The sequence below is a fragment of the Serinus canaria genome, chromosome 2 (assembly GCF_022539315.1).
Source record: "Serinus canaria isolate serCan28SL12 chromosome 2, serCan2020, whole genome shotgun sequence".
Lineage (NCBI taxonomy): Eukaryota > Metazoa > Chordata > Aves > Passeriformes > Fringillidae > Serinus > Serinus canaria.
The window spans coordinates 66,991,221-67,017,852 of NC_066315.1; the positions used below are offsets into that span (position 1 = coordinate 66,991,221).

General features: G+C 40.6%; 1 protein-coding gene across 8 annotated transcripts in view; it reads right to left on the reverse strand.

The window, feature by feature from the left end:
* Positions 1–756: 756 nt before the first annotated feature.
* The window catches only part of FARS2 (phenylalanyl-tRNA synthetase 2, mitochondrial), a 228,705-nt gene continuing 202,829 nt past the window's right edge, over positions 757–26,632 (reverse strand). For 6 of the 8 annotated variants that reach the window (XM_050970549.1, XM_050970551.1, XM_050970546.1 and 3 more), the window contains one exon: positions 757–1,111. In XM_050970549.1, the coding sequence (XP_050826506.1) occupies positions 973–1,111 (139 nt within the window). In that variant the 3' untranslated portion in view covers positions 757–972. Of the gene's footprint in view, positions 1,112–3,702; positions 3,849–26,632 lie in introns of all 8 variants that reach the window. The other 2 variants (XR_007776807.1, XM_050970550.1) reach the window with 2 other exon arrangements.

Sequence of the window (26,632 nt, forward strand, 5' to 3'; positions counted from 1 at the left end):
TTTTAGTTTGGTTTCCTTTTTGCGTTAAAGGTCGATTTTCTGAGCAGACACTGCTGCTAGATTGCAAGATACTGTGAGAGATCAAGGCAGCTGCTTTTCAGGGCATTGTAGGGAAGAGTTTCTATTTACTGCCATCCTGCCATAGGTGATATCTACACTTTGATGGTGACAGGGGAGGAAACTTGAACTGGTGTCTATGCAAAGAGAAGTGAGACGAGGGAGCTTCTCCCCTGAGAAGCTTGGAGCACATCACTAAGCTCTGCTCAGCTCTGTGGGAGCAAGAGGATCTAACAGGAAAAACTTGCCAATGGCCCAGGATTTGTAGACAGCCAAGCCTGGCCCAAGCCACATTGGCTCCTTCTCTGTAGCTGATGAGAGCAACATCCATGGGCTCTGAAGGTAAGAGAGTCAAACTTCACAAGTACTTTTTGGAAGGTCTCTTGAAGCAAAATCTGACATCTCTTATTTAAAAAAAAAATAAAAATAATAAAACGGTGGGATTGGAGGTAGGGTTGGGCAGGATGGGTTTTTCTTCCTTGAACTAATCTGTGTCTCTGATTTGCTTCACTTGTTACATGGGCAGAAGATCCTGTCAACACAGAAATAATGCCAAGTATTTACAGTTTAATGGAACCCAGGGACCAATTAACAACACAGAAAACCACCAGGCTGTGTATTTCTTATCGTAACAGGAGGGATATCTTACATTACTGCTGTTCCCCCAATTCTTAAAATAAAGCACCAGCATTTCATCAATGATTTCTCAGTAGTAATGTTTATTACCTGCCAGTTTTACCATTGCCCATTCATCAATCACTTTCTGTGTTCAGTCACAAAACCCATCTCTCTACTTGTGACCTAAAACCACCCCCAAAAAAAGAAGGAAGAAAAAAAAAAAAGAAATAAAGGGAAAAAAAAAGGAAAGAAAAGAAAGAAAAAAGCAACTGTCCTGGGGGCTCCAGAGCAGCATTGCTAGAACCTGCCCTCCACCCCAAGCTCCCGAACTGCTGACTCCTCAATAGCGTGATGGATGCGATGCACCTCGTCCTGCGTTAGCGTCCTCTCCGGGTGCCGGTAAATGATACGGTAGCAGTGGCTGACCTTCTTCGTCCTACAAAACACAAACCAAAAGAGGACTCATAAATACATCTGCCTGCAAATGCAAATACATGAGGCCAAACACTTACCCTCTGGATCATTTTTATTTGCGGTCTAATTTTGCCCTTGTTGCTTGAAAATCACCTTAATGCTAAGATACACAGTTCGGAGAGGCGGGACTGACCTGAATTTTAATTTTGGCAGAGGACTTTGCTGAAGTCCACCTCATACCTCAACTTGTATTGTGGGGTGGTAGCTTCTTACCAGGGCAAACAGCCCCCAGAGGAGAGATTCTTACACTGTGCCATGGAAAGTAGAGACAAAGCAGAACAGGGAACAGGAATAGAGAAAAGGGAATGATGGGGGAAAGAAAAGCATTTAAGAGTTGCTGGCTAGGCAAAGACAAGTTAATGAAAAATCAGGACAAACAATTAGGTTGAATAAGAGTGAAAAAAATCTTTCTGCTCTCCATCAAAAGCAGGCAGGAGCACCTAGTTTTGCAAGGGCATCTCTGTAATTGCAGTGCCTGTGTTACTGAATTTAAATGGCAGTTTTGGTATCCTTTTTAGTCTCAAATGGAGCCCACACAGCTTCTTCTTTCAAAGGTGAAACTTTGAAAGAAGAAGCTTCAATGAAAGAGAGAAAATCTGAGGGGAAAAAGAATGGGAAACCAGACAGCACCAGGCAGAAGAAGCTTCCAGACTGGCAGAACTCTGCATTTAATGGCACACAAAGGCAGTCAGCAAGCTTCGGGTCATCTCTCTCCTGAAAATTGCTTCATGTTAGAACCACATTTATGCCTATGATTATTTGATTAAATCTAAGGTTAGATGTGTTCATCCACAAAGACAACTCTCAAGACATTCATTTCAGCCTCAAATCCTACTAGGAACAGGCACAGGTAATTTTTACCTCAGAATTGTTATTTGATGCCAGTTTGTCCCACCCAACAAGGGCGGGAAGTTCACCCTGCTCCCACTAGCAGTTTACAACAAAAAAGCTACTTCTAATTAAAGCATTTATCCTTTTTTGTGTGTTCTGAAGATAAAGCAAGTTAAATCTGGCTAGCACCTAAAAGGGCAAACTGCATTTCATAAAGTGTTAAGCTGACTGCAGTTAACTGCTAAAAGCCAGCCAAGAGCTTTCCCTGTGTGCAGGTTAAATGCTGCAGAAAAGTAATCTTTGAGAAAAGAGGGGGAGGTGTAACTGTGGGGAAGGTGTTGCTCTGCTCTGCTCCACCTCTTCAAGGCAGCCAAGAGGACAAACCTCAGGGAAGGAAGTAAATGGAACAACAAGGATTTGGTCAGATGCTACATTGCCAGTGAAAAACTTGAGTAAGAGAGAGGGATAATGCATTGGAGTGCAACAGAAATGATTTTCAAAACTAGGCTAGCCAATATCTTTAGAGCTGGTAGTATTTCAATTTTTAAAGGTCCTATAGGAATACACCTGATCAAAAACATCTGCAAATTGCTTTGGCTGAAAATCTATTTAGAAGGTGTACAGTCACAGGCTCAATCCTGAAGTTTTGCAAATATTGGGAATATATCCCATGACTGAAAATTCATTATCATCATTTAATGCGATGTAAACACAAGTTTGCTTAATGTAGGTGTATGCTGTGGTACATGTAGCCACATCACTGCTTCTGCACTGGCCTTGGTTAAATGAAAGTGACAATTACTCCTGACTCAGGTGTTTCTGTGTCCCCCTCCCTCCATGCTACAGAGTGGTCCATTCCATAACAAATTATACATGGCAGACCAGGACACAAGAGTTTCTTGTGGGTGTTATGGAAAAACAGTAGCTTTGGGATGTATTTAAATCAGGAAAGAGTAGAGATTGTAGAGAACAGCACTGGACTAGAGTTCTGCTAGTGCAGCTGAAGTTAAGCATTGGTGTGAGAGAACTAAAATGGGGATTGCATTATATGTAATTAATCTAGATTTAATTATAGGCAAAAAATGAAGTTGTAATTACTAATATACATAGCTCCACATAACATGGATGCTAAATTGTATGCTACGCTTTTCTCCCACCTTTTAGCTAGGTTTATTTGCATCTCAGTTGCTAATTAGAAAGAAGGAGTATAAGGGCTCAAAGACATTTCAATAAAAGACACACTGCAAGTTTCAAAACCTTAAGCATTGTTTCCAGAGTACTATTTACTAACTTTTCAAGGGAGATTTGGAAAAGCACTTCTCAGCTCTTCCCTCCCTTAATATTTCCCCTGCTCCCAAATAAAGTATTAAGACACTGTGATTAATCCCTGCCATCAGCTGCAACTGGAAACAATTATTGTCAGCAAATAATACCTTTGCTCATTCCGTTTCTCACTTGCCTTTTGTTCTGCAGTGCCACAGAGTGTTTGCCTGCCTTAGTGATGGCTCTGCTTATGCATAATGAAGTCTCTGCTGCATGTCATGCTGCAGCCTGACGACACAGAAGCAGTGGCTCTCTATCCTGAGAAACAAAATTTTGAGGCCAAAACCTGCAGCAGCAGCTTAATGGGGGTAAAAAAAAAAAAAAAGAAAAAAAAAAAGAAAAAAAAAAAGAGGAAAAAAATGTAGAAGCTGAAGAGTGAGCACACCGGGCTTTATTTACCTAAAGTGCACCGGCAGACAAGTCCGTGCGGTTGCAGTCACGCGGACTCCTCTCCCATTAGGCTTCAGCTGATCTCAGTGTCACAAGTCTCCTCTGCACCAGCCTGCGGCTTGCAGGTAATGAAGCGCAGTGAACACAGTGAAGCACTGCTCAAAGGGAGAAGGAAGACAGGGGTTTATTCTGATGCCACAGGAGGAAACAGGATACAGACTGTGGACAAACACTGGAGCAAAATAACGCCTAATGCTCTTTCATACGAGTTTTGGAGGAAAGAGCTTTGCCTCATGATTTTCAGGAATCGGCATTCAGCTGCCTTGATGTGCTAGGGAGCTGGTCCCTGCCGGGTCAGAGTCACTGTGTGGGGTCCATCTGAAGGTCAGTGTATATGTTTGGGTATTTCTGCCTGATACCTAAGCAGAACATGAAATGAAGAGGTCTTAGTCTGCCACTAGTCTAATAAAATCAATATGAAAGCAACCTCACCCTGGTATCCAGGCTAGAATGAAAAGGTGTGGTAGGCAACAAAAATTAATACACGTTTGTTAGCTTTCCCTACATGAAAGATCACTGAAGGATGCTTTAAATGCAACTTGGCTGGAAAGCTGATCCCAGAAGCTACCAACAGCAAAACACTTCAGCATTCTAGGGAAGCTGTCTCAGGCATTACATAAGACTAACCACAGGGTCATTTGGTAACCAAAATGTTGCATAAAGAATAAATGCCTGGCATTGGCACTTATCTCTTCCACATGCAATGCCATAACAAGAATGAAATGTTCTCCATCCTGTACTGGAGGAGGGAGATAAAAGGGGCAGCACTGAGTAGGAAACCCCATCTGTAGCTTAAATAAAGCACAGAAGCATGGAGAGTTCTGTATGGAGGTTACCCCTGCTCTTAAGTGGCGAGGACAACACAAAACCAGACATTTTTCTAGAGAGCTGGATTTACTTTGAGGAACAGAAAACTAGAGATGACAATTGGGCACAGCAAGAAAGAGCAAAAAAGAGTACCATCCCCTTTGTATCCTGAGCAGTTCACTAAGCAGTACTACTCACCATGACACCTATACTGCACCTTTTCCTACAGAATACTATTTAAAACGAAAGATCTACACACATGGTAGTGCAAGCATTTGAGATTTTTTTCCTCTCAGTTAAGTGAGTCATGTTAATGAGGTTCCTTAAGGATATCCCATGGAAATGTGTGTCCTCTATGCCTTCATAAGATTCATCATGCAATCCCCTTACATAAACCTTCACACAGTACTCATGGCTGCTACACCCTTCACAGAGATCGCACGCACGGAATGACCTCAGGGAAGAGAAAGGCTTGTTTTGTTTGCAACAATGTCCCAAAAGTAGTGGTGATGGGAAGAAAGGAATAAACTGTTTCATGTTACCAGCATCCTAACTGACAAAGCCAAGCAGAGAGCACAGCTTTGGCTTTGCTTTGTGGCTCCAGCAGTTCCAGAATGGTTCAGATTTTAAGTGGAAATGGGGAAGAATATTAAACTGCAAGAAGAAGATGTCATTACCTGTTCCTTTTTGTTTCATGCTTTCAAACCACATCCATCTCTATGACACTAGGCACAACTGCTAAATATCCTACCCTAAATTTTAAACTGACAAATAGCACTCTTTGCTAGAAACCACATTAATGAAAATGGCAAAAGGCTTCTGCTGTATACCTTCTCATCAGTGGCAAATATTTCAATTACCATGGTGATATGCACATAGAATATAGCAGTAATTCTCTGAACAAAGGTCTTTCCAAAATACGCATTCTCATCTGTCCTTTCAAATGCTAATACTTCATCTCTCTGGAAGAGCACATTGTACACACAGCATATTCTTAAAGAAAAAGGGACATGTTTTTGTTTAAGGTGATTTTGATGCCAGGGAAAGGCATTAGATCACCTCCAGATGAAAGAATTGTTTTAAACCCACAGAAAGCAGGAAATGGTCATTTCTCTTGCTTACCTTCTCCAGCTGATGCTTGGCAGAAGGGTGATTCAGCTTCAAAAATAGTTCAGGCCAATATATGCATGTTAAGAGTGTCAACTTTATTGGATAGTTTTGGCGGTCAGTTCAAAAGAGATGCATGTTCAGTGACTGATGATTGGACTGAAATATTGTTCTTCTATTTCACAAAACTGACACAGTAATGGACTTGTTGCTCTTTTCTAACTGGACTCGGTGAAATCCGTATCTGAGTACCAAACCTGAAACCTGCTTAATCTTTTCATTCTTTCTTTAGTATTAATTCCATTTCAAGCTTCTCTCTTCATGCAGGAAAAAAAAAAAAGTCAAAATTCTGTTAATAGCCAGGTTATTGAGAGATAAAGAGCACAGTATGGGATATATTGGCAAAAGACATAAATAACACCTTCTAGCTTAGATAGTGAAAAGTGGATGAAAAATGAAAGCACTTTCAGCTTCTCAGTCACTGGACACTGTTAGATATCCATAAGGACAACCTCAGTCATTGTCCAGTATTCAAAAACATTGGGTTAATTCAAAAGCTTTGATGATTATTTTCATTTTCTGTCTAAATCTATCAAATATTTTCTTGCATGCAGGAACAGATACAAATAGATAAATACTGAAAAAAAAATCTTTCACAGGCTCCACTTGAAAATTTCCTGGCTGTTAAGGTGCCTACTGAATGTTTAATGGAAAGGTAGAAGCAATTAGTTGTGCTTTGGCTGAGCACTTTGGCCCATTAAGACTTTTTCTTATTTCAATAGATCACCTTGGTTTGTTGACAGAGGCCAACAAAAGAACTACCATAAGCAGTGCAGGGCTTTCTTCTGCCAGCTCCTAAGCAGAGGGAACTCTAAACAGACTGAGTTATACAAGAAATTGAGAGAGTATTTCCCTAGTGCATCCTCTCAGTAACCAGCCAAGGATACAGATAACCCATCTCAGATCCAAGCACTTCCTATTAAAAAGCTCTTAAGTCTCACAGCCTCAGAAGTAATGGAATCCATTACATGCAGGCAGCAATGAAATATCACAAGGGTGAAGAAGAAAAGTACCATTCTCCATTATACTAAAAAAAAATTTAGAGTACCCACAGGATCATAAGCTGTGACACAGACTTTTGCTGCCACCAAAGGGCAGAAAAAGCCTACAAAGCCTTGGGATTTGGGATTGTTTTTTTTCTTTTAAAGACAGTGACTCACTGACTCCTTGAAGAAGGCAATGATCAATGGTTGTAAGCAGGTACAAAACCATTTCTCAAGGGGATGGATTGAAGCATCAGTGATGACTGCTTGTCCTCCAACCTCCACCTCTTCGGGAAAATCATCTATCAAATTCAGGGGACAGAATTCCCATCATATTTGATCCATGCCGATACAGACAAATCCATTTCATGTGGATTTAAGGCTGGATGTGACTGAGAATTGTCCCTCTTGCAAGGTGAACTTTGTGCGTTCACTTCACACTGGGCCTCTCCTGTTTTTAGGGGCTCACCAGTCCATTGAAAGATTCAGTTCAAAATCCTCCTCTAAATCTAGGAAAATTCAAGAGTGGGCTAGAGGCTGAATATCTTCAAGACTTGCTTAACTTTGAGTAACCACAGAGCACTCACCATGCCACATAAATTCAACACTACACATGGAATGGGTCTCTCAACTTCCCAAGGTTGAGCCTTTGACCAGTGGAAGAATGGACACAAAGATCAGAACATGTGCAAACCTGTGAGACTCAGAATAGGGTATAAACCCCTATTTTTTCTTCAGAGTTATCACCATGACAGGATACAAGGACTGCACAGGTGAAATAAAGGCAGGAGAAAGAAAACTTTCGATACATATATACAAAATCCAGTGAAATAACTTCTACCCATTGCAGTGGCAAATTAGAGAAGGTTGACTGGTAAAGTACTTGAGACTTATTTTTATGTACTAAACATAGAAAAATAATCAGATGCTGAAAGTAGGAGAGAAAAAACTATAGTCTCAGCATGAGACAGGACAGAATACTTGTTCTGTGAAGAGCACAGGGTTTTATTTTGCTTCACTTTCCCTAGGTTTGACTGAAAAATGTTTGTGTCAAAGTCTTTTCAAAGTCTAATCTTGTTTTCACCAAAATAGAATGCAAGAAATAATACTTTTCATTATTTGTTTAAAAATTGACCACTGGAGACTTAAACACTCTCTAACCGAGCAAACAAAAGAACAAAATACTCTATTTCGATATTCTGTCTTGGGGGAATTACCATCTAAGCTTCCTGACTTTTTCATTCCCTGTTTAGTTCAGAAACCATGGCAGGACTGCATTTCCCATGAGAGGCCAAGGCAAAAGTTCCTATGATGGATCACCTCCTCTCTCTGGAAAAGAAACTTGGCTGGCATAGCTGATATTGACATACTGAGGAGAACAGAAGCGCACATTACCTGGAAGTCCTGGTACTGCTGGCAGCTGAAGCATTTTGGCTACCAACTAGGAAATTTTTAGAAAAAGTCACATTTTTAGTGTGTAACCCCATAATAAATCAACATATTTTCTGGCATTGCTGGTTCTCCTGCTTTCTCCACATTTTTCTTGACCTCCTAAATCCCTGGTAATTTAGCGGTGGAAGAAGGTATCTCTGGCAGCAACGGGCTCTGTGGCCTTCTACCCAAGGCAGAACTTTGTGCCTTGGGTATCTCATTCACAACCCTGTTGTGCCCTTCCAGGACAACTGTCTGTACTAGAGAGAATCAGGGACACAACCTGTTTGCAAAGAGCAGCTCTGGAAGACACACTTTGTAGAGCTGGGCTTCTTGAGCAAAGACATTGTATTCATCTCCCTCTGAGCCACTGTGTGTGAGTAAGAGGATGCAAGAAGCTTTGGTCCTCCTCCTATCAAACCGTGATGTTAATAATTCTATTTCTGGCCCTTAGCCACAGCAGGATCACTCTAAACTTTCCAACCATTGGCAACTACCTGTACTTAAGAGTGACAACCCATCCCAACATTCTGAATAAATCCAACATGAGAGGTGAATTTGGACTCTTTAAAATGCTCTCTAAAATATTTATAATAAAAATGTTAAGTGTGATACCTTTTCAGTTCTTCTGAGTGAAAGATCAAAGATGAGAAGTATAAATATTTAGCAGTTTTTTCTGCCAACTAGATGTTAATACTAAAGGCTACAAAAAGTATTACTAAAAATAACATTGCTGTCAAATTAAAACATATTTCATAATCAAGCAAAAAGGGAATTTATATGAGAATTTAAAACAATTCGTTCTCCTAAGAAATGAAGATGGATGGTAGTGACAGCTGGTTTAGATGTATCTCCACAGAGCACTAGCAGAAATCAGGGTCTAGATGACAGACAAGTGCATGGGGAGGCCTGAATGCTGTTTTAGACTCTTGTATAGATTTCTTCACTGAGATTAGTGGTTTTGTCCTCACCAGGCCCAGGAGGTAGGTGTTTAAGGACCTTTTACACTTGTTGTGAGTTAAAGTAAAGATGGACATGGCTCTGGACTCAGATAAGAACCTAAATTACTTGTCCAAGGCCCCACAGACCCTTTGAGTTACCCTTCTTCCAAGTAACCCTTCCCATTCACTCACACTGCCACTTACCCTTCTTTACTGCACTACTGTACAGCAGTCCTGGAAACCAAAACAGGCTATGGCAGGAAAAAGCAACTCATCAAAACAGAGTGGAAATGGCAGGGAAGAATGGAGAGACAACACCAGAATAACCAAATATGCTGTTTCTTAACTGATAAACTAAGCCCAAACCAGAAGAAAACAGGATGGGGACAAGAAGTCAGCAGGAAGAGCTGAGTTAACCTGAGACTAGAAGACAAGAGGGGATTTAAAACAGAAAGCAGAGGTTAAAAGAAATCACTTGCCCCCTTTTTTTTTTGAGAAAAAGCAATAGATTAAAAGCACCTGCTCCACTGGTCAGCCTGCAGCACCAGAAGGAAACTTAAAACCATCTGTAGCTCTGTGTGTGCAAGTAGAGGGGGTTTCTCAATGGGGCTGCTTACAGTATCTGCCAAAGCTAGTGAAAAACCTGCAGCCACTTGCACAATTAAGTGTTGCTTGCTATGTCCTTCCAGTTCATAAGTAATTTTTCCTCTCAGATTTGTCAGGTTTTATAAGCCTTAATCTGGCTAGCTGGATTTGTTTTGGAGATGCAGAAATCCACCACTTTCCCTCCCTAAAGATAGAGTGGTTCCACACAGATAGCCATAAGAAACCTGTTCTCATCGTTTTTCCACAGCTGCTGCCTTGGAAAGAGAACTCAGAGAAAAGTCCTCAGAGTAAGGAGAACTACTGGCCAGCAGATTGAACTCCTGTTAACACACTGGAAAACTGTCAGGCTGTTAAACTTTTCTCTTGCCAGATCCCGTTTGTACAGGTAATACATTTGGACCACAATGAGAGACATAGAGTCTGGATCTTGTAGGTGAGGTTTTCCTGGTTATTTTGAATGGAAAAATGGGGAAAATATTACAGCACTATTGAAACTAGCCAAAAGATGACAACATATACCAATGAGGTGCACTGGCCAGAACTTTAACAGCTATCAAAATGAGCATTCATATGGAAAACTCTAACTGCCATGTTTGGCATGTTGCCCCCTTAATATTATGGTTGCTCTTTATGAAAATAAAAAATGTGTATATTCTAGGAAGTATGCATAGTGCACACCTCCTACAGTGAGAAAATATATGAGCATCATGCAATAAAACATCCTGTGGGCATGAAGATTAAAAAGTCAGGGCACAAAATGAAATGCATCATTCTGTCAGTAAAACAAAATTATTGGTCTGCCACTCAAGAAAGGAAAGCAAGCCACTGAGGCATTACACTAGGAATATCAAAATACCATTTTTGCTATGACTTTACTAAAAAAGGCCAAGCAATCCTCCCACTAGCAGGAATTAGTACCAACAAAGAAGGAATAAGATCTCAGCCCAGAATAGGGAATTCACAGGAAGCATCAGAGTAAACCAAACATTCTCAAATTGTCCAAGACGTGAACTTTGCCCTAAAGCACTTCAGGAATGAGTAGGAATCTCAAGGCTGCTATCAGTTGTCTTTGAGAGTTCACGGAGGACAAGTAAGGTACCAAATGTTTCAAAAAGGTCAGAGTGCTTATTTTTGGAAATGGAGAGAAAACCCCAAAGCTAGGAAGCCACAGAGACAATGAACCATTTGCTTTTACCTTAATTTGCCCAGAAAAACTGTGTTGTAGCTAATTAGCTCAGTTAGTTGGGGCATGGTGTTAATAATGCCAAGGTTGTGGGTTTGATCCCTGTACAGGCCGTTCACTTTAGAGTTGAGCTTGATGATCCTTGTGGGTCCCTTCCACCTCAGATTATTCTGTGAATCTGTGAAATTATTTGTAAGCACACAATGGAAATTTAATAAAAAAGTAAAGAAAACCCCATGGATGTATTGAGTAAATCTAGTCAAAGCAACCTAATTTTTATCTATGAAGGAATAACAGGCTAAAAAATCAATAATTCATTATTGAAATGATAAATTGCAGGATGTAGTATGGAGAGTAGGTGCATGTGTAGGTATGTGCATCTTCACAGTGAGTTAAACCAGGTAAGAAAAAATGGTCTAAGATCAACATGTCACAAAACATGGCTCCACTGGCAGCTGCAAGTAGTTTCAAACAAACCTGCAAAATTTTAGGAAAAAAAAATCTAAGCATTAAAATGAAAAGTGAAAAAACCATGAAAAATATTAAATCCAGTTCATAAAATGAGGTATTAAAAATCTGTCTTCCTAAACGTTTCACCACAGAGGGAACTACATATAGATGGATGAGACAACTGGTGATCAATACCAGTGATCATTACTACAAAAAGGTGATCTTGCAAGTAGCTGTAGTACTTGTCAATAATTTGTTGTTTCTGGGAGCAGTTATCCCTAGTTCAGCCAGATCTGAAGGATCATTCTTGTAGGGTTCCTGGATGGTGGAGTACTTTCACTAATGGAAGAGGTGACGCAGCAGAAGTGTTTGTTAACTAACATAATACATTAAGTTGGGAAAAATTCTAAGTATAACTGAAGACAAGGTTAGAATAATCCTGACAAACTGAACAACCTGGAGGATACACTTCAACCAGATCAAGTGAAAGCTGGGAGAAAAGCAGCGCTGCACAAAGCATCTAAGGACCACACAGAACCACGAGCTGCAGGCGAGCCTGTGACGCTGCTGGACAGCCCAAGTTACAAGGCAAGACTGAGAGAATATAGGTGGCTCAGCCTAAAGAACAGAAAGCATGAAGACAACCTTTAAATACCTAAAATGCTGCTGCACAGAGTTAGGTACTAATCTTTTATCAACATTCATAAGCAGCTGGAGACAAAAGTAATGAGCTCATATTGCAGAGATGTTCAGCTTCAAAATTCACTTGGAAAGGCAGTTGGAGTCCCCTTTGCTGGAAGTCTTAAAGGACTGGTTATACAAGTGTCTGTCAGGAATGCTATAAGTAGAGCTGATCCTGTTTTGGAGTAGGAGGATGAACTAGGTGGCAGTACTCTTCAACTCTTTAGCATAACGTAATGTAACAGTCTTTAAAATGCAGAAAGTTACTTGAGTAGCAAAGATAGCTCCCTACAGCTCCAACTTAAAACATATCCTTGTATTTTTTATCCCCTGAAAGTGATGTAACCTCTTTAGACCAGCAACCCCATCATTAGCCTTATGGGCCAATGCTGAAAGAGTGCACATAGGAAAGCAAAGTGCTCCTCAGTTACCTTTCACTGCCTGAGTCAACAAAACAAACCAACAAACAAAGCAAAGACACAGAAAAGTCCACTCTATAAAACAGCATCCCAAAGGGAGAATGTCACTCAACTGCTTGTCCCATTTGCTTCAGGGATGAGAGATGCCTTAGGAAAGCTCTAAGGAATGGCCACAGAAGACACTGCGTATCTTTGACAGGCTGAACCACATTTTTTCTTTTAAACATTTCTGAGTTTATATCAAGAAGTTAACCCTTTGCTTTCAGCCTTCCAAGTTCACATTACATCACAGACAATCTAAAAATAAGGGCAAAGTCTTCTAACAAAACAATGTTGCAAACAAGCCTGTTGAGATTCTTCAGCCCAAAGTAATTTTGGAAGTCCAGGGACTAGGAGACATCTGAGACACCAGTCCTTAAAACAAGATTGCCTGGTTTGCCCAGCTCTGGGACTGTGGCCTTCTGACATAGAGGCTGATCAACTTTATGCCCTGCTGCAGGTGGTGAGACTGAAAAAATACAGAGGAAATGGTATGTCCTCAGATATACTGCAGATCAGCTAATCTCATAATAGAAACACCTAGAAATCTCAACTTGTGGAGCCCCAACACAATGCTCTGAATAAGCAGCCATGTTCCCCTCATATTCCTGCATGTTATCCTGGCCTCCCCATTCTCACTCACTTGCTGATCTGCACTCACTTACTGAGCCTGCCTTGTAGACAATGGCTGTGAGGAAGGAGCCACCTATCATTTTACCTACCTACACTGCCTTCCACAGCACAGAATGAGAAGCCACCATAATAACCCCACCTAATGTATAAGAGTATGTGTATGAAAGTATCTATATCCAACCCAGAATATTTTGTGATTTTGTGATATGTTCCTAGCCATTGCTGGAAAGGCTAGGTTTTTTATTAACCTTCACAAGTTTCCTTGGACTGATAAGACCGCCAGTTTTTTGGAAATCCTTGAAATTTCCTAAATAATTTTCAGGGATTAAATGTTAATCTCATAGAAGTGCCATTGCATATGTGTTCTTCTGTTCCTACATGAAATACGAAGCTGCCAAGGAACAAATAAACTATTTATGACTTCTCCTGTACAGTAACAAAGAATGGCTTAATGGGGGCACATACTACTTTTGAATGTAATGCAGTCTGTTCTTCCCTGAACTGGAGAGTCTCTTAACCAAGTTTAAGATGTATACTCTCCTTTCCCCTCAGAAAGAGATCACATTCTTGACATGACTATCTGAATCATAGCAGAAAGACCTATATGCCACAGGTTCCTGCACCACAGTTCCACAAACCAGCCTTACTTGCAGGTAATTCAGTGTAGGCCACACACAGCAACCATTAACTCAGGTTGCTAACTGAAACAAACTCAAGTTATTCTTACATTACTTTAAAGTTATAGAAGACATGACTGGTATTATACATGAGATACAACAATTTGGTGGCATGACATTAGAAACCATCATCTCTGATTGTAGACCTTCTTCAGTTGAACCACAGCAACATACAAGGCAGGAGACATTCCTTCTGAGACTATAGGGAGTTACACCTGAGCAGTTGCCTTGCCAAGTGTCCCAGGGAGATTCACTCCATTAAGATCAGCAGAGTTTGTTCTCTACTTTGCCTAATTTGATATACCTAGCCAGGATGGCTGGTGTTCTAACATAATGTTTGAATACATACTCAGTACCAAAGAATATGAAAATTGTGTGACTTTCAGTGCAGAGCTATTCATGCTCCCTTCTGCATCCACTGTGTCTCTCCACTGCACTCACATGGCCAAACCCCCCAGCCAGTGACACCTTCTCTCTGCAGAGATGGCTGAACCAAGCCAGGTGCCATGTGTGTTCATTCAGTGAGAGAATGTACTTCCCTAAAATGGAAGAGATGTCAGAAATAAGGGCTTACGCTGTAGCCCTTATTGAGAAGAAGATGGAGACTAGAATAACCCTGTGACATTTTGCACTGTAGTCTCTACCAAAAAGTGAAGACATAAAGACAGTTTGGACAACTCAGTAAAATCAGATTGCTGAGCAGCATGAAGTAGAGAAAGAGAGAGAGACATCTGCAGAACTTGTTCCTGGAACCCACACACTTTTCATCCACAGTATATCATGATACTTGATGCTATTGGGATTTTACTTTAGTATCCACTAGGGAAAAGGTCAAAAGGATCTTACCCCTGACTGCAATAAACCCATCATAGAAGTTGAAGCACCAGTCCAAAGCACAGGTTGCAAGGCTTTGGATAGTCAAAACATTTATAAGCGCTTCTAAGCTGGATGAAAGCTTTCTTATATTACTGGCACATCTGCACTGGCAGGGACAAACTTAATCTCCTGTATCTCAACAGATCTCAGTTCTGATTCTGTATGCCCCACAACACATTACAGAAACTCCACAGGGAAGCATGGAAAGAATGTGGGTGAGGATCAGCATCCACCTACAAAGCCCATGGTTAGATCCATACTGTGTTGGATCAATCTTTCAGTTTTGTTGTTGTTGTTGTTTCTATTTTTTAAAGGTTGAGTCTGCATCTACTTTCTTTTCCACAAACTGGAAGCATTTCAGTAGCACCTGGCTGAGGCAATAAAACCAAGCAGCAGTGCTGTTTGCACAAATCCTTCTCCAATCCATCTCCAGGTGCTTCTCAGACTTGCCCTACTGCACCTAAAACAGCACACCTGCCTGAATGGCTGCACATGTGATGAACCACAATAGCAAGCTAATGGGGCTGAAAAATGACCAAATCTGAGTTACTGAATGGCCTCCCCAGACTCTCTGCCAGCACAGTGCAGGCGTGATAACAGCACAAAGCAAGACTTAGCCTGCCAGGAAAAACACATGTGGAAACAGGGGCTAAAATCACAAGCTGGTAATTCACAGAATCCACATAAACAGTAATGCACATCCTCCTTTGCTCCCCCGAGTTCATGTAAAACCATGCTGTACATCTAAATGAGATTCAGATATAAGGGAGAGGAAAAACCCTGTCTGGCTGTCCCCAAAAGTAGCTGAGTCAAAGCTCTTGACCTATTCCCAATGGGATGACAGCTCTTTCTGCCAACTGAGGATTCAGCTGATGTTTCACAAAACAAGAGGGACAGGTCCCTTGGTAGCAATGTTTTTAAAACTGATGAGCAGAAGCAGCCAGTCAGATCCTCTTCTTAAAAATGATGATACACCAGTTTAGTTAGGAAAGGAATGAATGTGAACAGGACAGCAAGAGAAGAGGTAAGCAAAAACTGCTATGACAGCTGAACTTTGCAACACGGCAAAGTTGTTTTGCCATCAGATAAGCCTGAGGTCACTGGTCTGAGCCAATCTTAGGTAGGTAGGGTCCTTCACAAGGCCTCTGTTCTAGCACAGATTTCATTCTGTGCTAGAACAGAGCACAGAATGAAATCTGTGATTTCACTGTGCAAGTGAAATCCCTTCTGACAAACATAATGCACGTCCTCAGAAAGGAGGACTGTGTAAGCTCATTCTCACTATTTCATCCAATACAGCAAAAATTATTGAGAAGTTACTGCCATTAAAGATTAATCTGTTAAAAATCATTGCCTTTAACTATTCTCCTGTATGGTGGGACATCAGCCCCAGCTGACTGCTGGCTTTTGAACACTGATAAGCAAGGTTGGAAAGAAGTAGGGTGTGGGGATCAAGACTTAGAAATATTAATGGTGAATCACTCCTTTGCTGAGAGAAGGCATGACTGCCTGTAATGAACAGTTACATGGAGGATGTGAGATAATCTAAGTGGGACTGTTACGAAATTTAACTATGAGGTACTTTGAGTCATGAGCTATAAAACTGCTAACTGGGTTCAGTAAGTTGTTGAGTCATTACCATATAAGACTGGGCTGCTCTGAAATCCATCTGGCTAAAGGCATTGAGTGGTTTGCTTTTGATTAGAGAAGATGGAAATGAGCACACTTGCACATGAATTTTCAAGAATAAAAAATTAATAATAAAAAAACATTAGCCACAATTACACACCATCCACACTAAAAATATTGTGTCCTTTATATTTTAATTGAAGCTGTCCTGAGACTTAGAATTAGCAGAAATGAAATTAGCATGGATTTTTAATGTTCTGAGAAACAAAAAACACAGTACATTCTCTGACTTAAGTATCTCTTATGACATCAACTCAAAATAAAATAAGGACTTAGGCAGAAGGATGCTGGGTACTACATATAAATCACTGATCTTCTGCATTTTAGAATATTTTCACACTCAAAATGAGATGCTAAATCAGCTTAGAACTTAACAGAAAGAAAAGAAAAATAAAATAATTTTTAAAACCACCACTGTAGATCTAATTCATTCTGGATAACTACTCCAGCAAAGACCCAGGGCTGAGCTAGTCAGACAACTCTATTATCTTTCATCTGAAGAAAGTGTGATTAGAGGAGGAAATGTCACATTTACACTTAAAAATTGTTTCAAAGGCAACTTGTATCTTTTGGCACAACTCAGCCATTTAAAAAATACTGTAAGAGAAAGAGGCAGATATAGTAAAGAGCACTCCTTCTTATGATTTCTCACCCTGGTATTAAGCCACGGGTTCAGCTTGAATATTCAGTGTCTCAGCAGTTGGCATTTCCCAGGCAGCAGGGCAGAACTGCTCTCTGTTGGACCTCAGGGATGCAGTGCCAGGGCTCTCGGAGATGAAGGCTCCCTGCACAGAGCCTGCCCCATGGAGCACCAGCTGTGGGGCAGCACAGAGCAGCAGGGCACAGAGCAAGGGGGAACTGCACTTTGCTCATCCCCTCTGCTGTGGAAGGGGAGAGCTGGTCTCTGCAGTGGCTCTACAGCATGCGGGAAGGGGACAAACGTGGTCAAACTGGATGGAGGAGGAACATTTGCTAACAAACACACATCTTCAGAGATTTCCCTCAAAGGTTACATTGACAGAATTGCATAATACAAATTGAGTTTCTTCTGAAGATGTCTGTGCACTAACCACCAAGAGATCCACAGCGTTACTCCCAACTGCAGTGCTGTATTAAACAGTGCAGCATTCATGGCCGTTATACATGGACACTCCACAGCCCTTATGGGTTTTTCCTTTAAATGGCAACTACTCTCAGTCTTCTTTTTCTGGCTTTTCACTTTTTTTTCCCCTTCTACTTTCATTTTTACTTGGCATTTGCTAACATTTAGCTGTGAAGCCTGTACGGAGAGCCAACTAAAATTTTGCGGGAAATTCAAAGGAAATGAGATGTCAAACTAACCAAGAAGTACTTTCAGCAAAGAGGTACAACTTCATGATCACCCTCATTTGTAACCTCCTGGAAACATCACACAAACCAAGAAGCACAGGAGTTTGATAGGATTCACAATTCCATCTCTTTTGGCTCTTTCAGCTTTATGTTACTAAGACCTTTGATGACCCTTTTTTTTTTTTAGTTTTCAACTCATTTAACGACCTTTGATAAATGAAGGACCCTCCACCATTACATATTTCAAACAGGATAGCACAAAAGATCAAGTTAATCTAGATTAATTTGATCCATCCATACTGAAACTCTGATAGTAGACCAGAGCAGCTAAATTTGGCTTATGGCATAAAGCTCCCATGCCTTTCAATTCACTGGGCTGCAGATATTCCAGCTGAGGCACTGTGTGGCTTCCAAAGGTTACCAAAGGTAAGAGTGAATGGACTGGGATGAAACTTTGGAGACTTGTTTCCATAAAAAATGAATCAAACCCACACTTTGCTGAAAATTCACCCCCTCTTGTGTTACAAACCTACCAATGCACACACAGTAACCATGATGTTCACTGGGTTTGCCAATCCCATTCAGGACAAGCATGCCTGACTCCTCTCTGCCTTCTCGAGGGAGCAGAAACCAGGCACGCTTGGTTTCAAAAGATATAAAGCAGCACTGAGAGCAGGTTCAAGGAAGCAAAGGACCATCAGAAAAAAACAGCTGGTATTTGGTAGGAACCAAGAAGAGAATCTCAAGAGTTGCAGACAAAGCCAAAAAATGAAATTTAACTGTATTCACATACTGTGATGCTTGAGCTACAGAGAATTATTGAATTACCATTCATCAGTTGAACTGCTGAAAGCAGCTATGTTCATGTTTCTACCCATTCCCCCAAAACAATAAAATACACTAGCATTAAATGGCTCCTGTAAAAAATATTTAAGAATGTGAGAACTTCCAGGCTATGCAGATGAGCAGAGAGGTGGCAATTCATTCAGCTATAAAAATGGGATCAATTCCAATTACAAGTTCATACCTTATTTATAGCAGCTTGCCTAAACTAACATATTCATCTCTGATAAACACCAGACATCTCTGACCATGGAAGGATATCAGAAGGGGAAGCAGAGCTGAGTAGGACAGTGAGTGACAAGGACCTGCTGAATGTCATTCAATGAATCGTTTAACCTCATTGTAAGTGAAGAGAAATGTAGACACCTCACTCAGCCTCTCTAAGAAGCTCAATTCAATAGAAACTCCCATCCAAACAAAGGGCTCTGAAATCCCTGAAGAATGAAATACAAATATTTGCCATACTTGGATTCCATGTGCAGGACCATCTCTGTCAATACCTGCAGTCCTGATGCAGGACAGCTCAACTCTTATGTGTTGGACAACGTGGCTTCTGAAAGGTAATCTGGCAGTATGGCAACACAGGCTGAGACAAAACTCTGACTATGAACCTCAGAAAATAAAGGTAAAACTTTGTACATAAATGTTTTTCAATATATTTATTGAAGTAATATATTGTGTGTTTTAATTTCCTCTTCATCAGATATCTCAATGCAGAAAAAAGCAGTCTATTGTGAAACAACGGGGCAGACTGGATGGGTGGTTTATCAGACTTGAGAGCAGTGACTAGCAGCTGATCCGTCACCCTCAAACTTAACAGGCAAAGAAAAGTCTGTCTCCCCTGATTCATCATGGTGTAAAGAGTAATAGGTCTAAACACAGATATGATAAATCCAATCTGCAGTCTTTGATATAGCAATGCCTGCAAAGGTTACCTGCAAAACTGAAAGGCAGTAGCCAACTGTTTTTGCATGAAAAGGACAATCTCCAGATAAAAAGAAGATAAAGGGTATCTGTGTGACTTTCCTGCTAGACATCCTCTAAAGCCACAGACTATTCTTCTTCCCACAGCAAATACCACAGCCTTTTCATCTGGAAATAACAGGTAGCAAGCTCTGCAAGAGCAGCAGTCCTTGCCCTGCTCACTCCTGTGGCAGCACCACGCCTGCTCTGTGGCCACACAGATGGCTGTGCAGGCAAACAACACCCACTCAGCTGAAGCACAACCCTCCCACCCTACTGCTTTTTTGGAGAACAGGTTTTCAGCTAAATCAGTCCCCTGATTTGGGTGCCATAACACAGCGGATGGCATGAATGAAGAACTGAAGGCTGGGGATAGCTAATTAAAACACAAACCCACAAGTTTTTGGCATGGTCTAAGATTGCAGTTTCAGGGCCAATCTCAGAGAATCTGTCAGCTCAGCTCCCACCTGCCTTGGACTCTCCAAAGCAACAGCTAACACAAGTCGTGATGTCTTTGGTGGGTACACCTGGGACCGATGCTTGAACATCTCAACCTTTCTTAAGTTTGACTGAAAACTTGTGTGTGAGTTACTGCAATGTGAATGATACTGCTAGTCTGTAACCCGTAAGAGAACCAAGAGAACACTGAGCTGGATTCACCTTGCAGTACTTTTATTTTGTAAGCAATTCTTTTTCTGTTCCTCACAGTTACAGAGACTCATGGGAGACCAAGTAGAAGTTTGTGGGATATGGGATGTTTGTCTGCCTGGAAGCATAACAGAATCTGATTAATTTGTGTTTTCTTTCCAAAATGCAACAGCCATCAAGCAATCAGAAAATAGTGTCATGATTAAACAACTGATCACAGGCGAGCGTGGGGATGCCCACACACTGTATATCTGCCCTGCTGCTTCCTGGGAAAGTTTGCAGCCTGTGCCAGGTTCTGCACTGCTGTGTTAGACTGCTCCCTGTTCTCAAACTAGCTCATGCATAAGCTTTCTAAAAGCAAGGCAAGCCCTTTATTTAGATCTTCCATTTGCATTTACATTTCTAAAGAGACAATTTTGATTCTCCAAATAAATTAACAGTGTCCAGAGAACACATATAAATACTGAAACTGAATTTGATGGAAACAACTATTTATCTTGGTTTAACTTTCACATTGTAAGAATTCAGAAAGAAAAACCCCAAGTACTTCCAATACTTTTGTGTTTGTTGAAAATTGCCAATAATTTTTGTTGCAAAAACATTTTCCTTCCACTTTCAACATTCCTCTGAGACAAGAGCAAAAAATAGTTTAACTGTGAAAATGATCCATTTTACAGGCATCAAACTATTTTTAAATCTTACTCCTCAGTCTGCTCCTCTATGCCTAGATCATCAGTAATTTATTTATGAAACTCTCTGAGGAAGGGAGTGTGCAAAGGAAAGGTAGGTGGGAAGCAAAAAAAGCCCTACATACACACACACACACACACACACACATATATATATGTGTATATATCTATATATGTCTATGTTCATTCCCTAGAGGGGAAGTTACTAGGTGCCAAATTCTGACCTCTGACACAACATAAGCATCACCTCACTACTAGCAAGTTTTTGTTGAAGTCAATGAGATGCCCAGTACCACCATGACAAGCAGAACCCAACCCTACTGCTGAACATGTAGAATTATGGAGGAAGCAGCAGACCTAAGTGCCGCATCCGTCTATTACATGACATAAACCATTGTAAGGTCACAGGAAAATCAGACAGGGCTAAGCAGGTAAAATAAAGGTAAACTGATAAGGGAGATGTGTGATGGCATTGAGGACCACTTGAAGCACTCCCTGAAGCTGGTAACCATAACCAATATGCCCTTAAGTCTTAAAATGGAACCAAATCCAAGGGGAGTATGTTTGGAGGACTGGACTGGGCTCCTCCTCTGTTCAACAGAGGAAAATCAGGTGATACTGAGATTAGCTCACCACCAGGCTTTGGTCCTTCTGTGAGCCTTTCTTTCCTTCTGGTACACTAAGAGATTGGGCAGCTGTATGGCCTTCCTCCTGCTCCTTTGCAGGGACAGTACTGCGGGAAGTATTCTTTGTGAGGGGGAATTACACAGGTATTTCTTCAAAAGGCAGAAAACTACTACAGGATCAGCAGCTTAAAGAGCTTAAAGCTAATAAATCATTAACTTCAGTGCCTTCCTTTGGTGGGAGCCTTGTGAAGCTATGATCCTATATCCAGGTTCAAAAGAAGCAAACTTCACTTCTGAACATCTGAATGACTCCAGGCACTCTTGTCAAATGTGGGTGTTGCAGGACTTGTTAAGAATTCTTGCCTGCATAAGGTATTTCCCGAAAACCAGAATGGAAATATTCTGTTAGTGGAATACAAGTCCAAGCTCATATTTAAAGCAAGAACTGTTGATCCCAAATCAACGAAGCAGAAGATTTCCATTATATGGAGCACAGAAGGAAATGTTTGTCAGATATATCTCAGGGAAATTTCCTTACAGGAACATGTCTGTGTTCATATGGAGGAAGGGCCTCTTTTTAGGAAAAGCCTGAAGATTTCATACATTGGTTTTGATGAACTGCCCTGGCGATTTTCTGTATTGGTTTTTCCAGAGGAGGGGATTGTACAAAGAACTGTTCTGCAAAGGGTGCTACCTCTACTAGAAAAATATGAGCACTGAATGAACATTTTAATGTCACAGAGGACACAGTTTAGACTATGGCAGCAAGAAAGGCAGAGAGAGAGGCATTTCAGAGCCTGTGCATCCCTTTGCAAAGGCAAAAACCAGAAAAAAATAATTTAAATGAATTCCTGCAATGTGAATTTTGTCTCTACCCTCGGTTCTAACAGAACAAGGTGTGAAAGCACAAAATCAAAGCAAATAGACTTGTTGAGAAAAGACAGGGAGAAAAACATGGCATAACCAGCTCTCCAACTCCAAAGAGAGGCATAAATCATCTTCCTTCCACCTGCGAAATTCTCAAAATCCCAGCCCAGGGTTTAAAGTCTGGCCTTTGGAGAAGGCCAAGCCCAGAGTCCTACACCCACATGGTATCTGGAGAACCCTAATCTCAAAATGTGAGAAAAACTAACCTCCAGTCATTTTCTCTTCACATGAAATTCACTCAGGCAATATCCACTCCCATTACAGTACTGGCAGTAAGAGCCCTTTCACAAGTGTTTGCTTCCCTCCTGCAAGTAGCTCCCTAACAGGCTCCTGACTAAAAATGCTCTCTTTGTCAAGACAGCAATTTTTTATTTTAGAAGACCAACAGAAAGACTTTTCCACAGTTATTGTGGAGACGGAGGGGAAATGGACAGTTTATGTGGGAATATAATCTGTTTTTTGGATGAGTTTAGTGTGTATGCATCGAGATAAAACACCTAAACACAAACTTGTGGAGGCTGCTTCCTGCATTCAGCCCCTAGGTGTAAGAAAGTATTTTACATGGATGTTCAACATGCTTTTCTCACTGCCTCCCATCTATCCCAAAGCTGTTTTATTGGCTCTAATGACAAAACCTTCCTACTTAGCTATGCAAGGAAGTGCATGGGCTATGAAATCGACTACTGCTGGTTTGGATTCTTCTGCTGATTCATATGGGTTTTAATTCCATGCCCTTTAGGCTTATAATAAATATCACCCTTGATAAGCCAGAGCAAGAATTAAGCTAATATTGAAAGAATCTGTCAGACCACTTATTTATTGTTTTAATTTTATGACTGTCTTGATGTAAATTGTAACAGACATTGGCTAGGTCCAAAGAGAAATCAGTAAATCACCCAACATACTAATTCAATAGGAAAGCAGAAAAAGCAGTACATTAGCATGTTACAAATGAAGTTGTTAAATTATTCATTACTGGTTTTGAAATGTATTTTGTTGAGTTACAAATAAAACTAAAAACCTACCCAATAAAGCAATGTCTATTTTTCAGGACACTTACTATGTCGTATGTCAGACTTACCTTCTGCATAATGGAGGCATTCCTTTATTAGCACTTAGATAAAGTTTATCTAACATATTCCATGCTGTTAAAAATTGTCTTTGTTAAATACTTAGGTGAAGAAATATTGTATTCTTATTCATATTCAGGAAGAATTTACTTTGTGTGAATGCAGAATTTATTTCATTGTGCACACTCTGTATAAGAATCTGATCTGCAACTTGCCATCACCTTCCTCTCCCCTCCCTCTAGGTTCACTCAGAGCCAAATGCATGGATCAGCTCACAGGATCAGACCCAGAGCTGGGCAGGAAAACCTCTTAATTAGTTGTTCATATTTTCTTTGTAAAACAAAAGTACCACTCACCTAGGGGAGAATTTTGTTTGCAGTGGTACCAATTCAAATGGATTTGTTGAACTCAATTACAGATTACCTCTGATTAGCCAGTTTGCTTTTCTATGAACTCAACAAGGAGCAAAGGGCTAAGGAAGGAAAATAGATCAGGATTCAGGTTGCATTCTAAATGCTCAGCTGTTGTAGTTACTGATATTAAGAATGTCATTTGAACAAGGTCAGCATTTATGAAAACTCTGTAGTCACATTTACAAGCTACTCAAAGTGGAACTGCACTGGTAACATCTACTCTTTGGGGGAAGAGTAATTTCAACACTTCCACAACAGTGGAAAAAGAAGCCAAACATGTTAGTGGACAAAGGAAAGAAAGAGAAAATAAAACAAATAAATAAATAAATGGAAAAAAAGAAAGAAATTAAAGAAAGAGCCTTCAAAATGCCAAGAGCTATTTTCTTAAGTGTCTCTTTGTCACCAAAACCAGAAGAAATGGACAATTCCTTTCCCTGCTAAGCCAAGAGAGCTCCCCAAAAGGAGACTCACTTTTCATCCTTTAAGAAAAACAAAATGAGAGAAAAAAGTCACTAGAAACTTTATCTTTGCAATCAGACGAGGAAAACTATTCTGTGATCTCTTAATGTCTCTGTGCTCCTGAAGTGAGGATAAAAAGTTGTAGAAGATGTTTCAAAATTTCTCTTTTACTGATGCACTGGGGATCACGTGCTCTGACTTCACTGGCAGTCTGTTCAGGGAAAAAAGGAAAGCTCATCCTATCATGTCCCTGATGGCATACTGTTCTCTGAGGGAAGGGACAGCACAGGATTTTCTGTGCTAAAGTCTAAAAATACAGATCCAGATTTTCTCCTTTAGACATAACACCTGGACACGTGCTTTCATGAATGGACCTAATTGTGGAGAATCCTTTCACTGGGAAGCACCCTGCAGTCAAGGTATTTTTTAGTACTCTGGGACAGAACATGCCAGGGGTTAAAAGGCACAGGCAATCTCTGCTGTATTAATGGCCTTCAGAGAGCCCAGTGATGGCTGGAGCAAACAGCCTTTCTCAGTTCTGCTGTCTCTGTCGGCCTCTCTAACCCCAGAGCAATGCCAGAGGAGAGGAGGTAACACTGGAGAAGAGACAGCTGCAGCAGTGGTGCTGAGAACCCCCCCTGTAAAACACTCTCGAGGCCATTCTGGTTTATGTCAGCTCTTTTCCTCTGCCCGATGAGTGGTTTGCTTGAGACCCCTGACCATCTCAGCAGCCTTTTGTGGGCTTGCTTTGTTACTGTCTTCCTTGTCTTCCTTGTACTGTTAAAATCAAAGCATTTGATCGAGTCAACCTTTCTGTGAAAAGGCATTTTTGAGCTGGAAAGAAACCTCAAATTCTATTCATTTCCATACAGAAGAAGCTTCAGTATTTGAAAGGCCAATTTGCCCTTTCTGAGGGATTCCATTGTCTCCTGCTGCAGTGAGATGACTTTAGGCTCTGGCTCTACATTCAGAATAATGTGGAAGCTGCAACAATGCTTCCTTCAGTTTGTATCCTTGCACTGTCCAGTATTTTCACATCACATTAATCTTTGGTTAACTATGCAACAAAATGCCAACACTTTATTTTGCTACTTCAGCAACTGCCATTCAACTAACAGATTTTAATTTATTACGAAAATATCTTCTTCCTGAATATCCTCAACCTAGCTAGTGACTTCAGGAATGGTATTGACTACTGAAAAGTTACCTGAAGATTAATCTAGCTCTCTGAGTTGAATTTCAAAAAAGAACTGCATATGTCTTTAATGGTGAAGTTGTCATCTGCAGGTGAGCTTAAAAGTGTTTTGCTAGGATACAGAAAATAACCCTCAAATAGCAGGAGGTGAAATATGGGGACTGAGCTTTAAACAACTCATAGCAACAGGCAGCTTAGTGCTGTGAAATGAATCAAGGGACCTCTGTTCCTTTCAGGCATCAAATACTGGTTCATTGAGAAAGTTGTTCCAAGCCAAATAAGGAATATTTTCCTGATAGAAAGCCAATGATGGAAGATTTTTCCTATCCATTAATGACTGGGCTTATGCATCAAAGCAGAAAATTTCATTCATACCTTAGTCTAAACTGCTTACAAACCCACTGGAACTCTTTTGCTCAAGAGATTCTTGTGTCAGTGATTATTTATGCATTTTTGTCATGAAAGATTTCCTTTAAAATATTTTGAATGCGGTACCTTCTAATTGCGTTGGATGCATTATATGTGCAAATCAGTAAGGACAAGAATGCAACAAGCCTTCTCTGCACTATTCATTATTTTTACATTCTGCCATCATGTCACCTGTTGTTTGTTTTCTCCCCCACCTGAGCAGTTCTAAAACATTTCATTCATCCTCATGTCTCATGCATTTTCAAATCTCTGACAACTGCTGCTGTCTGGATGTTCCATCCTGATGTTCACTATGATGCAAGGACCAGCTATGAACACAGCTTCTCATAAGGGGGACACGACCATGATTTATAAAATAGAGCCATAATAGTTACAGGCACACGTAACCATGAAGGAACAACAAATAAAATACAGTACAAGCAGATTGGAAATTAAATCAAAGTGCAGGACATGTGACTTCATCTCCAGCAGAGAAATAGCTCTCCTAAAGGACTGACAGTGAGTCGAAAAGACGACTCCTACACCAGCAGAACTACCTACACATACAAGCACTTACTGTGTTATGTAGCATCCTTCTTCATGTCAAAGTCATAAATTACAGCAATCCTACGTCCTAGGCCATCGACAACAATTTGTTCCTAAAGTATGTTTAAAATTCATTGACATCTACAAAATATTCCTTTTCTGCCAGGCATTTATCCCTCTT